This window comes from Paramisgurnus dabryanus, chromosome 7 (genome assembly GCF_030506205.2).
Source record: "Paramisgurnus dabryanus chromosome 7, PD_genome_1.1, whole genome shotgun sequence".
Classification (NCBI taxonomy): Eukaryota; Metazoa; Chordata; class Actinopteri; order Cypriniformes; family Cobitidae; genus Paramisgurnus; species Paramisgurnus dabryanus.
Genome location: NC_133343.1, coordinates 7,187,164 through 7,201,470, shown reverse-complemented (window position 1 = coordinate 7,201,470; position 14,307 = coordinate 7,187,164). Strand labels below are relative to the sequence as shown.

At 37.1% G+C, this 14,307-nt stretch overlaps 1 protein-coding gene across 2 annotated transcripts in view; it reads left to right on the top strand.

The window, feature by feature from the left end:
* The window catches only part of cdk15 (cyclin-dependent kinase 15), a 32,680-nt gene extending 20,051 nt beyond the window's left edge, over window positions 1–12,629 (top strand). For both annotated transcript variants that reach the window (XM_065293667.2, XM_065293666.2), the window contains 10 exons: window positions 2,551–2,630; window positions 4,254–4,348; window positions 4,440–4,502; window positions 4,583–4,706; window positions 4,782–4,902; window positions 4,987–5,080; window positions 5,961–6,024; window positions 11,028–11,076; window positions 11,246–11,388; window positions 11,616–12,629. In XM_065293667.2, the coding sequence (XP_065149739.1) occupies window positions 2,551–2,630; window positions 4,254–4,348; window positions 4,440–4,502; window positions 4,583–4,706; window positions 4,782–4,902; window positions 4,987–5,080; window positions 5,961–6,024; window positions 11,028–11,076; window positions 11,246–11,388; window positions 11,616–11,728 (946 nt within the window). In that variant the 3' untranslated portion in view covers window positions 11,729–12,629. The remainder of the gene's footprint in view (window positions 1–2,550; window positions 2,631–4,253; window positions 4,349–4,439; window positions 4,503–4,582; window positions 4,707–4,781; window positions 4,903–4,986; window positions 5,081–5,960; window positions 6,025–11,027; window positions 11,077–11,245; window positions 11,389–11,615) is intronic.
* The last annotated feature ends 1,678 nt before the right edge of the window (window positions 12,630–14,307 follow it).

Here is a 14,307-nt window from a genome sequence, read left to right as displayed (position 1 = left end):
GCATAATCCATTGAATCTGATTAGACCATTAGCATCGTGCTAAAAATAACTAAAGAGTTTCAATATTTTACCAAAACCAGTTACTTTGAAGCAAGTTGTTGAAATAGAGAGAGAATAATGTTGCAGCACTTACAAAATTGTGTCATTAATAATCATTCATTTCAATCATTCAAAAACCACCATGATTGGTAAACGGTATCAGCAGACATCACTCCTAATAATCGGTTATCGGTGCATCTCTAGACAAAAGCTGTGTCCGAAACCGCTCCCTTGTTCAATCATTCACTATTCCCTATATAGTGAATGACAATTGAGTGTACTATATAGGGAAGAAGTGAACAAAAATGAGTGGGCGAAGTAAATACCATGCGTCAGAGAGCTGTCGCAGAGATTCGTCATAAACCCTAACACCTGTGTGGCTTTATTGATTGTTCTATGAAATGGTAAAGTCTACTTTATTACTGTTTGTCATTGTTTAATGAAATGTTTATTATATTTTAAATAAAATATACCACAATTATTTTTAATTTGTTTATTATTAAAAAGTAGAACATAACTGACAACAGTAACTAACAAAAGTGTATATAAACGTAAATCTTTGGATACTGTCAGTATCCTTAGCTGATTCCAGCTATGCGATCTACTTACCAACAGCACTATATTGTATCATTTAATATGCTTTGTTTAATTAAAATTTTAAAGGAACAGTATGTAAGAAATTTATATCAATTAATTATAAAATAGCCCTGATATGTCACTAGACATTAAGAAATAATTTTCATTTGAAATACTTATATTACTGACAACAGTGGTCCGGCCAGGATATTGTCGTTTAAAAAGTGGAGTTGCAGCCCTCAACTGATGTTTATGTTGTCATTTTGTGTATTGGCCACCAGTTGTGTGATTGCAGTACCAGTTTTAGCCACAAGTTTTGTGATTGCAATATCAGTTTTGGCCACAATCCTACATACTGTTCCTTTAAGTTTTATGTCATAATTTTTCTTTGGCGGGTCACAAAGAGATTTTTCGTCCCTACGCCGAAAAAGTTTGAGAACCACTGCTCTATAGTACGAAAGCCGAGAGAGGCCATGCACTATTATTATTATTTAACGACTTAATTTCTCGTGATCTCGAGATAACAAAAGTTGCATTCTTGAGATATGATTAAAGCTTACATGTATTTGATAGAATGTGTTGTTTTGTTTGTAAACAGCAAAAGCATATTTTGCTAAATTAGCATGGATGAACAAATGAGATTTTACTTTGATCAGAGATTCGCTCAAGCTGAAATAGATTTGTCAATATTTACAATTTTACAGAGGTGAATTTAGGGACCGTCTTTAAGTTACTCAATACACGTTTCTACCTTTAACAGCATTTAATTGGAATGACTGAAAGTCAACAAAACCATTGTGTTTATGTGGTTGTCAGCTATAATGCACACTTTTTAGATTGTTGATATTTATTTAAATATACTGTTAAATACTATTGAAGATAGAAACGTGTACAGTATTACTTTAGAGATGGTCCCTAAATTCACAAACATGAACCATCCAAATGTATTTATTTATTAAGTCTATCTACACATTAGCTACACGTGTGGTAACGGCGAAGACCCCAACTCATATACATTAGCAGTCCACTTCAAAATACACTAAATATTATGGACAGGAAATTACATTATGACATTTGGATTATCATGTCAGGATAACTTTCTCGAGATCATGAGAAAATTAAGTCGTGATCACGAGAAAACAACTTTCGTTATCTCGAGAACACGAGAAAACAACTTTTGTTATCTCGAGATAACGAGAAATTAAGTCGTGATCACGAGAAAACTACTTTTGTTATCTCGAGATCACGAGAAATTAAGTCGTGATCACGAGAAAACAACTTTTGTTATCTCGAGATCACGAGAAATTAAGTCGTGATCACGAGAAAACAACTTTCGTTATCTCGAGAACACGAGAAAACAACTTTTGTTATCTCGAGATCACGAGAAATTAAGTCGTGATCACGAGAAAACTACTTTTGTTATCTCGAGATCACGAGAAATTAAGTCGTGATCACAAGAAAACAACTTTTGTTATCTCGAGATCACGAGAAAGAAGTTTAATTGAAATATCAAAATACCTATGGTACCGGTATATTATATCAAAATCATTGTCAGAGCTTGTCATTGGTTGGACTAAACTGTTTTGTGTCATTCACCTCTACAGCCAATCGACTTTGTGCGACCCACAAGTGGGTCCTGACCCACAGTTTGAAAACCCCTGATTTAGATGATATAAAAAACATATAGATTACATTGTCAGACAAAATGGTCTCTGCACTGGGGCGGCTACCTTTCAAAATGTACACCTTTGCACCTTAATAGTTCATATTAGTACATTAGTACAAAGGTGCATATTGTTACCAAATGTATACAAATCTGTACCTAACTGGCCCCAGTGACAGCTTGGGGTCATTTTCTTAACCATTTTTAATGACAGTATACATAGAAATAGATGTTTGTAAGTTTTTTATTAAGTTGTCAATGTTTTTCTTCAGGATAAATGGTCACTTGGTGGCTCTGAAGGTGATTCACATGAAAACTGAAGAAGGGATTCCTTTCACAGCCATTAGAGAAGGTACTGAGACAACACACACACACACAGAGAGAGAGAGAGAGAGAGAGAGAGAGAGAGAGACAAGAAACATAAGTGCATTTAGCAGATGCGTTTATCCAATGCCACTTGCATTCAAGTTATACATTTTACCATCTAACCCATGACGTTTGTGCTGCTTATGCAATTCTCTACTATCTGTTTTTGCACCTATTGTCCGATTCACGTTTTTACATTTCATTTGGTGTGTAAATGTGTATTAGTACATGTTAACATTATGCAAAAGGTACAAACCCCAAAGTAAACGATGACGCAGGATAGGTAAATCTCTTTTCTTGGATTACAACAAACACACGGATTGTAGGCAACAGTTTACTTCCTGGAATTGGTGATGTAGACAAGACCGACATTATCATAATTCCTCCTGCTTCGGACTCGGCCTTTAAGTTAACTCCTGTTAGCAGTGCATTGTGAGCGAATCTTTCAAACAAGGTAATGAGCTTCACATTTCCGTCTGCGGTCAGAGGCATTCAGGCCAATCACAACGTACAGATTAGCTGGCCAATCAGAAACACAGAGCTTTTCAAATCCGTGCGTTTTTGGAAGAAAGTGAAATCTGAAGCAACAAAAATGTACGGTATGTGGAAAATAATGTGTTTTTAACCATAAACCACACAAACACATTGTATTATACCAAATACACAAAATAACGTTGTTTTTTAAGCAATGAAATAGGTGCCTTTAATTTAGGTATGTTTGTACACTGAAAAAAAAATTCAAGAAAAAAATTTCTTAGTATTTTTGTCTTGTTTTCAGTAAAAATATCTAAAAATTCTTAAATTAAGATGCTTTTTCTTGCTGAGTAAAACGACCCAAAAAATAAGTCTAGTTTTTTAGACAAAAAAATTAATTTAAGTGATTTTGTGCATACAAGCAAAAAAATTTTTTCTTAAACACAAAATTCAAGAAAAATTTGCTTACCCCATTGGCAGATTTTTTGCTTGTTTTATGAACAAAGTCACTTAAATTTAATATTTTTGTCTAAAAACTAGACTTATTTTCTTGGGTCGTTTTGCTCATTAAGAAAAAGCATCTTAATTTAAGAATTTTTAGATATTTTTACTGAAAAAAAGACAAGAACATTTTTCGTGAAAATAATTTTTTGCAGTGTATGTCTTAGTATTTTTGTCTTGTTTTCAATAAAAAAATATGTTTCTTCTTGCAGTCTAAATGACCTAAGAAAATAACTCTAGTTTTTAGACAAAATGTATCAAATTTAAGTGAATTTGTGGATAAAACAAGCTAAAAAAAATCTGCCAATGGGGTAAGCAAATTTTTCTTGAATTTTTCTTGAATTAAGTGTTTAAGAAAAAAGTTAAAGTTTTTTTTTGCTTACCCCATTGGCAGATTTTTTTGCTTGTTTAGTCCACAAATCAACTTTAATTTGATATTTTTTTGTCTTAAAACTAGACTTAATTTCTTAGGTTATTTTGCTCATCAAGAAAATGCATCTTGACTTGAGAATTTTTAGACATTTGTGCTTAAAACAAGACAAAAATACTAACTAAAAAAGTCATTTTTTGCAGTGCAGCAACAGTACATTTGTGCCAATCTACTCAACTAATGCACTTTTTATTGTTTTTTAAGCCTCCTTGTTAAAAGGCCTGAAACATGCTAACATCGTCCTCCTCCATGACATCATCCACACGAGAGAATCTCTCACCTTTGTTTTCGAATATGTGGTGAGTGAGATGCTGAATCATTCGTTGATTTCGTGTATGTGCCCGTTTATATGGTCTGTATGTCACCGCTCTCTTTCTGCATCTCTTTCAGCAAACGGATTTGGCCCAGTACATGACTCAGCACCCTGGTGGACTGCATTCATGCAACGTCAGGGTATGAAACGTTATTCCAATTTTCGAAACTTTCCCTTATATATATCTCTATATATTTTTGTCTGACTTTGTTTTTGTTAGCTCTTCATGTTTCAGTTGTTGCGGGGATTGTCTTACATTCACAGCAGGAGAATTTTGCATCGAGACCTCAAACCTCAGAATCTGCTCATCAGCTATCTGGGAGAACTCAAACTAGCCGATTTTGGTAGGTTTCGCGTAAATTGCGCAAACGTACGTTTTTTCATGCATTTGAAAATAAGTTGGCCGTTTTGTGGCTCAGGTCTGGCTCGATCGAAGTCAATACCGTGCCAAACGTACTCGGCAGAGGTTGTGACTTTATGGTATCGCCCGCCTGATGTTCTGATGGGCTCCACTGACTACTCCACTGCACTGGACATCTGGTGCGACCTTGTGCACAAACCAATTGTTGTTTTTTGTGTGTATGTAGAAGCCTTTGTAATGTGTGTAACTCTATGAGCATTTAGGGGAGCTGGCTGCATTTTCATAGAGATGCTGCAGGGGTCAGCAGCGTTTCCTGGAGTAGCAGATGTTTTCGAGCAGCTGTTGAAGATCTGGACAGTAAGCATGTTTATCTTGAAGGAAAAGTTCATCCAAAAAGTCCTCTTGTAATTTACCCTCATGCCGTCTCGGATGTATATGACTTTCTTTCTTCGGTACATTAAAATGCATGTTATCTTCTTATATGGGGCTCGACAATGCAAAGCTCCGTAAGGCGCATCCATCCATCATTAAAGTAATCCAAATGACTCCAGTGGGTTAAGAAATGTCGATATGTTGAGCTTCCCCAACGATCACTAGCACGCCATGTATCCATGCTAACATACAGATCAGTACGGTAATTTAAAGATATTGGATTTAACAAGATTGAGCACTGCTATTACTAGTACAATGCAATGCTCAATATGGCCTTCCAGTCCAAAGAACAAATCATCCATCTATAAAGACTGATGATTTTCAAGGGGAAGGGCTCTATACAGATTTTCATGCTCAGTAGCTGAAACGCCCTCGAAAATAGTTGTCTTTTTGGTGCAATTTGAGTTTAAAGTTATTGTGCAGTTGATGTCAGGTTTAATTGTTGATCAGAATGATGTTGTTTAATTGTGATTTTAAAGGTATCTGTCTTTCCCCATTCGAGTTGACAGGACTTCTGTCTTGCATGACTTAAATAACTGCCCAGGGGCATCTGCCTAGTGGCACGACTCCCAAAAAGGGACTTTGTGTACATGCACATCAATGATCTCGAACCTCATTGATTCTTGAGTGTCTTGAGGCATTATAAATTAATTGTCTGTTATTCATCTAAAGAAAGGAAGTCATGCATGAGGGTGTGTAGATGAGAATTTTTCTATTTGGGTGAACTATTCCTTTATAGTTTCTTCTGTGACTCCTCTATCTCTGCTCATCTCCTCCTGACTTCTCCTTTTTCTTTCCTACCGAGGTTCTCGGGGTCCCGACCGAGGAGTGCTGGCCAGGTGTCAGTGATCTGCCATACTATAAACCAGGTGGGTGCATAATCCTTCTTTCATGTGTCTGTATATGTCTCTATAGATGTTAAAAAAATATTTTAAAAAAATGTAAAATATAGTGCAACAAGCAACAAGTTTCATGTGAAATTTTAAGCAATTGCATTTTTTTATTTGTACGTTTCACGTGGAATTTTAAGCAATTGCGTTTTTTTTTCATGTGGAATTTTAAGCAATTGCAATTTTTTAAGTAAGTTTCACGTGGAATTTTAAGCAATTGCGTTTTTTTTTTCATGTGAAATTTTAAGCAATTGCATTTTTTTATTTGTAAGTTTCACGTGGAATTTTAAGCAATTGCGTTTTTTTTTCATGTGGAATTTTAAGCAATTGCATTTTTTTATTTGTAAGTTTCACGTGGAATTTTAAGCAATTGCGTTTTTTTTTTTCATGTGGAATTTTAAAGCGTAACTAAACCCCTGGTGAGAGCGTGACTCCACCCACTGCAATATTTGAAAAATGCAAGAAAAGTGGGCAGATCCCAACGGAGATAGAGGGGACGAACTAAGCTCGTATCAAGTGTGTGGTGAGATCGTAACAAGGGCGTGGTGAGCTTGAACCTGCTTACGTCACGAGTCATTTCTTGGACCCAACATCCAATAGGAAAATTCAACTGCAGTAGCCACCGTTCAACCTGAAGAGGGCAGCACTCAGACGTTTTTACACCATATATTGTAGTATTGAAACACTTTATATCCAAATGTCAAAAAACTAACTAAAATCAATGAACAGCACTAATAAAGCATCATTCTTACAGATCATTAACTAAAAAAAGTTGGTTTGGGGTTTAGTTACTCTTTAAGCAATTGCAATTTTTTAAGTAAGTTTCACGTGGAATTTTAAGCATTTCGTTTTTTTTTTCATGTGGAATTTTAAGCAATTGCAATTTTTTAAGTAAGTTTCACGTGGAATTTTAAGCAATTGCGTTTTTTTTTTCATGTGAAATTTTAAGCAATTGCATTTTTTTATTTGTAAGTTTCACGTGGAATTTAAAGCAATTGCGTTTTTTTTCATGTGGAATTTTAAGCAATTGCAATTTTTTAAGTAAGTTTCACGTGGAATTTTAAGCAATTGCGTTTTTTTTTCATGTGGAATTTTAAGCAATTGCAATTTTTTAAGTAAGTTTCACGTGGAATTTTAAGCAATTGGGTTTTTTTCATGTGGAATTTTAAGCAATTGCAATTTTTTAAGTAAGTTTCACGTGGAATTTTAAGCAATTTAAGTAGTTGCAATTTTAAAGGAAGTTTCACGTGGATTTTTAAGCAATTTAAAGTGGATGCAAAAATTATGCACTAAATTTTTTATTTTTTAAGTAAATCCAGCCAATAATTTTTTGAGTGTACTAGATCACCTAATGCAGGGTTCACACCAGGCAGCAAGCGTGAGTGATTTACATGTTAAGTAAATGCAAAGACGCGAATAGGCATCCTGCGGCGCAGAAGGCCGGGCGCTCGAAGTGAGTGTTGCCGCGGGAAACGTGCGAGTTGAAAAATCTGAACTTTGTCAGATTTCCGCAGCTTAAACAATCAGGACCTTGCTGTAGTAGTGATGTGATTACAGGAAGCGAGCAGAGCCCTTCCAATGACGCAAATTTTTGCGTGAATGTCACGAATTACTAGAATTTCACACGTGGCTTTCACGCATGAATGAAGCGAGTAAACTCAAAATGTTCAAACGTCCAACTTTGCACAAATAGTGCATTTTTGCCGCCTCTACTGTGGCTGGTGTGAATGCACCATAAGTCTGCCCAGCGATAACCAACCGCTTCCTTCAACTTTAAAATGATTATCTTTTAATTCATATAATTTTTTATTAATATATTACTCGATATACAGTATTTCTTCTATAGGATCAGCTATGTCTCGCTCTCTTTCAAGGAGTTTTTTCAACCCTTTGGGAGTCTGACATTCGTTTAACTTAGAATTACATTACGTTACATATACGTTACATAATTACTCAGCTAATAGTATGTTTTAATCTTAGCCGCTGTACTTCCTTGTTGTCCTATGATTTTACGGTTTTCTCTTGTTTTTATTAATGTAAAGCCGTTTTGGAACAATTAAACAATTGTGAAAAGCGCTATATAAATACAATTGAATTGTAAATATATTGTATGTGGCTGTGTATGTTCTACAAATATACACTAACCTAAAGGATTATTAGGAACACCTGTTCAATTTCTCATTAATGCAATTATATAATCAACCAATCACATGGCAGTAGCTTCAATGCATTTAGGGGTGTGGTCCTGGTCAAGACAATCTCCTGAACTCCAAACTGAATCTCAGAATGGGAAAGAAAGGTGATTTAAGCCATTTTGAGTGTGGCATGGTTGTTGGTGTCAGATGGGCCGGTCTGAGTATTTCACATTCTGCTCAGTTACTGGGATTTTCACGCACAACCATTTCTAGGGTTTACCAAGAATGGTGTGAAAAGGGAAAAACATCCAGTATGCTGCAGTCATGTCGGCAAAAATGCCTTTTTGATGCTAGAGGTCAGAGGAGAATGGGCCGAATGTTTCAAGCTGATATAAGAGCAACTTGAACAACCGAGTTATGCAGCAAAGCATTTGTGAAGCCACAACACGCACAACCTTGAGGCGGATGGGCTACAACAGCAGAAGACCCCACCGGGTACCACTCATCCCCACTACAAAGAAAAAGAGGCTACAATTTGCACAAGCTCACAAAAATTGGACAGTTGAAGACTGGAAAAATGTTGCCTGGTCTGATGAGTCTCGATTTCTGTTGAGACATTCAGAAGGTAGAGTCAGAATTTGGCGTAAACAGAATGAGAACATGGATCCATTATGCCTTGTTATCACTGTGCAGGCTGGTGGTGGTGGTGTAATTGCGTGGCGGATGTTTTCTTGACACACTTTAGGCCCCTTAAATGCCACGGCATACCTGAGCATTGTTTCTGACCATGTCCATCCCTTTATGACCACCATGTACCCATCCTCTGATGGCTACTTCCAGCAGGATAATGCACCATGTCACAAAGCTTGAATCATTTCAATTTGGTTTCTTGAACATGACAATGAGATCACTAAATAGGTACTAAAATGGCCCCCACAGTCACCAGATATCAACCCAGTAGAGCATCTTTGGTATGTGGTGGAACGGGAGCTTTGTTCACTGGATGTGCATCCATCGACTGCAAGATGCTATTCAATCAATATGGGCCAACATTTCTAAAGAATGCTTTCAGAACCATGTTGAATCAATGCCACGTAGAATTAAGGCAGTTCTGAAGCGAAAGGGGTCAAACACAGTATTAGTATGGTGTTCCTAATAATCCTTTAGGTGAGTGTATAAAGACGTATTTGGTCAAATGAAATCTAAATGAACCGGTTTTATAAAGGTGCAATGTGGCGGCATCTAGTGGTGAGCCTGTGAATAACAACCAACGACTCAGCTCACAGCTCCCTTTTGAAACGCGTAGTGAAGCTCACTAGCCACCACAGGACGAACATCGTCTGAGACAATGTAGTGACAAAACGCGCTCTATGGCAGTGGTTTTCAAACTGGGGGCCGGGGCCCCCAGGGGGGCCGCGAGATGGTGCCAGGGGGGCCCCAGTTTTATGAAATTTTATGAAATACATTAATTTATCATGAATTCTGTGTAATTAAACCTAAAAAAATAAGGCTACTAACCAAAAGCACTACTTTTTCGTATAATTTAATGTTTTTTTATTAAAATGTTGAGTTTTAGAACAGTTTTTTGTCACAAATTTTCTTTGGGGGGGCCGCGAAGGAATGCACCCTACACAAGGGGGGCCACACGCTGAAAAAGTTTGGGAACCACTGCTCTATGGAACAGTTTGTCCATGTAGGGCTATTGTAGAAACATGGCAGTGCAAAATGGCAACTTTGGTCTAAGGGGACCCACGGTGTATGTAGATAAAAACGGCTCATTCTCAGGTAATAGTAACAATACAGTTCATTATGTAAGGTCCAATACACCACTGATAATATAGTTATGTAGATTATATTGCATTTCTGTCACGAAATCCTTACACATTGCACCTTTATTATGACCAAATTTAAGGGATAGTTCACCCAAAAATGAAAATGATTTTACAAACATAAATAAATAAATAAAATACAATCAACCAATTACCTGCAAATATACTTTTTTTATTTTTATTTTGTGTGTATATAGATAACCATGGGTCTAGGAAAAGACATATGGGGTCAGATTGACCCCAAAGAGAAATTTCAATACAATGCTGACAAATTAAATTAGTCATGAGTAATTGATGACTTGTTTTGTTGTAACGTACCCGACACTAGTGTGTGTAGGTGTAAACTTGTTGCCAGGGGCTTGTTATTTTATTAACATGGAGTCATGCAAACAGAAAACTGCCAGAGCAAATTCACATAGTCGTGTTGAAGCCGTGTTTCCAACATAAATTACTTAGTGTGTGTGTGTTCATGCCCTGCCAGCGGTTTTGTTGACCATGAGCTGACATCACACCTCCGAATCAGACACAAACACACCTTCACATACACGCGCTCATGCAGGAAACCTTTCCAACGCCCTCCTGGAAACACGGTGCGTTACGCAGGTGCATAAATGAGCAATATGTGAGGAGTCTTTGGGAAACATGCATCTCGTGTGTGTGGTAGGTAAACAGCTGGCAGATCTTTACAGCTGTGTTTCTCCACGAGACACTAACCTTTCCTAGATGTGTGTGCACTGTGTGTTGGCGAGAGGTTACGTGAGACCGGTGCGGTCTCTCGGGTACATCCAGGTGTGCTGGACTTAGCTTTCAGCCAAGAACGAATGGGTGGCCTGTGACCACAGACACAAATCAATGGACGCTCTTAAAAATCTAGGTTTTGGCATCTTAGGGAAAGCTGTGATGTATATTCAACATGTCTTTCGATGCTTAAATGTCTGAAGTTAGTTTTAAAGTGAAGATACCTAATCAGAGTTTGGTGGTCTTTTAAACTAAAAGTGCTCTCTTTGTGTTTCTCTAGAATGGTTCCTACCCTGCAAGGCCCACCAATTTCGAGATGTCTGGAAAAGGTAAGACCAGTTCATGTGTGCATGCTTATGTATATGCAAGTATGTGCGCGCGTGTGTTGGCTTCGAGTGGGAACAGAAGGCTTTTTGTATACCGGCCCTCTTCTTCCTTCCACAACCTCCCTCTCTAATGGACGTCTGTCCCATATGTGTGTGTGTGTGTGTGGCTCAGATTCGCTCAGTTACCTTATAAGACGGAGGATCTGGCCCAGCAGATGCTGACGATTAATCCAAAGGACAGGATTTCGGCCCATGATGCATTGCTGCACCCTTATTTCAACACTCTTCCACCTCCGTTAATGCATCTGAGAGACAGTAAGTGCTTGAGAATTTCACTATATGAGAGGAATGCACGCAATTCCACCTTCAAAGGTTAATCCGATCCCGTTACAGGGAAGATCAAAGCTAAATCCCTCTTGCTTCCTGTCAATGCTGCCAACCGTTTTCAACAGACTCGAGATGATAAGAGATTACGCAACCTCTTTTATTCTCCTCGGCATTTGTGTTTACTGTAATTTCTCTTTTCCGTCCTTCTCCGTCAGCTGTGTCCATCTTTAAAGTGCCCGGCGTGAGATTAGAGACGGAAGCGAGGGATATCTTCAGCCCAAGCAGACGAAATAAATCGCCCCTCGCTCCTTTGGCCAAGTGCTGGTGAAACACTGCCCCACCAATACTGTATATAAAAAAAGTTGATGTATATGTGACACTGTATTGTAGCATGACAGTCTGTATTTTGTTTATTTTGGAGGTGGGAGGACCATAAAATCTTTTGGTGATTGACAAGATAGACAATTTGAGTTTTTGTATAAAGGTATAAAGTACAGAAAAATATGTCATTTCTTCAACCTGTATCAATTTCTTTGTTCTGCTGAATACAAAGAAAGATATTTTAAAAATAAATTTGTAACCAAGCAGATCTGGGGCACCATTGACTTCCATTGTAGGAACGAATAATACTATGGAAGTGAATGGTGCCCCAGATTAAAATTGTTCAGAATATCTTTGTTGTCAACAGAAAAAAAATGTACAGGTCTATAACAACTTGAGGGTAAGTAAATGATGACAGAATTTTAATTTTTCAGTGAACTATCCCTTTAAAGGCCATCCATATGCTATTGTAATCTTGTACACTTTTTAGCAGATATACACATTTTAATTTTTTTTTAACACAGATAATCCTGCACTCACTTAATTTATCCAATCAAAGGCTTTCTAGGGTGAGACTGTCAAATTTTATTTATTTATTGTAAAATACAACTTAGGTTGTATTGACTTTAATTGTTTAAACTTTTTTTTACAGTGAATGATGTTCAAGCCCTTTTAATCTCTGTATCTGTCTTTAGCAAAGATGTGACCGTTTAAAGCACAATTTACTTGTAAATAATTTGAAAGCATAAATAGGCATATATTAAATTTGATATGTAATTTAATTGTTGTAAATACAGATATGATATGCAAGATATGACTTGATATGAAAATATGTGTCACTTTACAGCTCCATATGTGTAACATCTGTTAATGTATAAAAACACCTGTTAAATATCTTTATCACCTCTCCCCTTTGTGTTTTATGTGTCAAAACTTGTTCAAAACGCAAAACTGTCTTTTTACCTGCCGTAACGCATCTGTTTTGTACCAAAAAAGCTACAGTATAATACAGTCTTCGCGATACTTTATGTGCTGCTGTCCAGATAATGTGTAAAGATGTACAGCAATGTCAGTCAATATGTGTAAACATGTTTTTTAAGTCAATAGTAGAGGATTTGTTTTAAGCGAAAGAAATGTGAACTTATAGCGATTGCAAGCGATTGCTGATTTCATACACATCCACACACTTTACGTCATACTGACAATGTCTCTTTATAAAAAATTTCAAAATCTCACAGTGTGTTGACCTTTAAATAAATATTATATAAATACGGCAGTCATTGATTGTCTGTTTGGATTCACTGATAACATAAATATTCAGATTTACCACAAAAAAATTGTCCTGTAGTTTGAACCTACAACTTTTGGGATATCAGTCCACATAGCCTACACTGTATTTAACCACTAAGACAAGAATAACAAAGCGGTCCATTGTGTTTTCTCATATGAAAGGAATAAAGGGAAACGCACTGCTTTGTTTACAACACCACCCAACCATCACTCTCTAAATGAAAGTAAGGTAATTAACGTTACAACAATGCCGTGGAAAAAGTGTGACGTTGTATTGACATTAAAGCGATACTCCTGCTAAATATCAAAATTACCCCATGATTTACTCGCCCCAAAGCAGTCAGACATACATATGTCCATCATATTTCAGACTAACACTTTTTGGGTTATTTCAGTAAATGTCCTTTTGGCTGGAGTATCGCTTTAAGCTGAAAAAATATTTGCTGTGCAAAGATTCAAACCTGTTATGAAATCAGTGAACATGCTACAGGAAAATGTGTCAACACGCTCTCAGGAGATTGAGTTTCATTCAGACCTGCAGGGTTGTACATATGCACAAAAACATCAAAACTTTCTGTCTTTTCTCAAGTCTAAATGCCAACCCCCCCCCCCACACCACACACACACACACACACACACACACACACACACACACACACACACACACACACACACACACACACACACACACACACACACACACACACACACACACACACACACACACACACACACACACACACACACACACACACACACACACACACACACACTTTTTTTTGCTTTAATCTGGTTCGGTTGAGAAGCAGCGCTCGTGTAGTTCCTCGGTCAGCCATGAGAGGGCGCGCATTTTCGCCACCTACAGCAACGCGTGCACACAGGATTGGACACTCCAACAATACAAATATTATATTGCATAAATAACAATATTTGAACCATAATAGTACAAACTGTACTTTCCTCAGCAGTTAAACTAACTTATGACAATATTTGTAAGGGATTTCTGAAGTCAGTTCTCCTCAAGTTCACCAAGGCGTTCGAGTGGAGTACTTATTATGGACTTCCCGAAAGGTTTGTGCTGTATATTTTTGTCCAATTTTGCAAATTATTTTGCTATTTCAGTTTGTTCTTAAATTTGATTGGACACGAGGTGCTGCAAGAATGCTGAAACGCCGTTTCTCAGGCTGCAGCCTCAAGATGTCGCATATGCAGGATGCATACGTCACCAAGCCTGGTTTATTTAAGTTAATTGAGCATTATATTCGCAAGTCATACGTATATAACAACATTTTACGA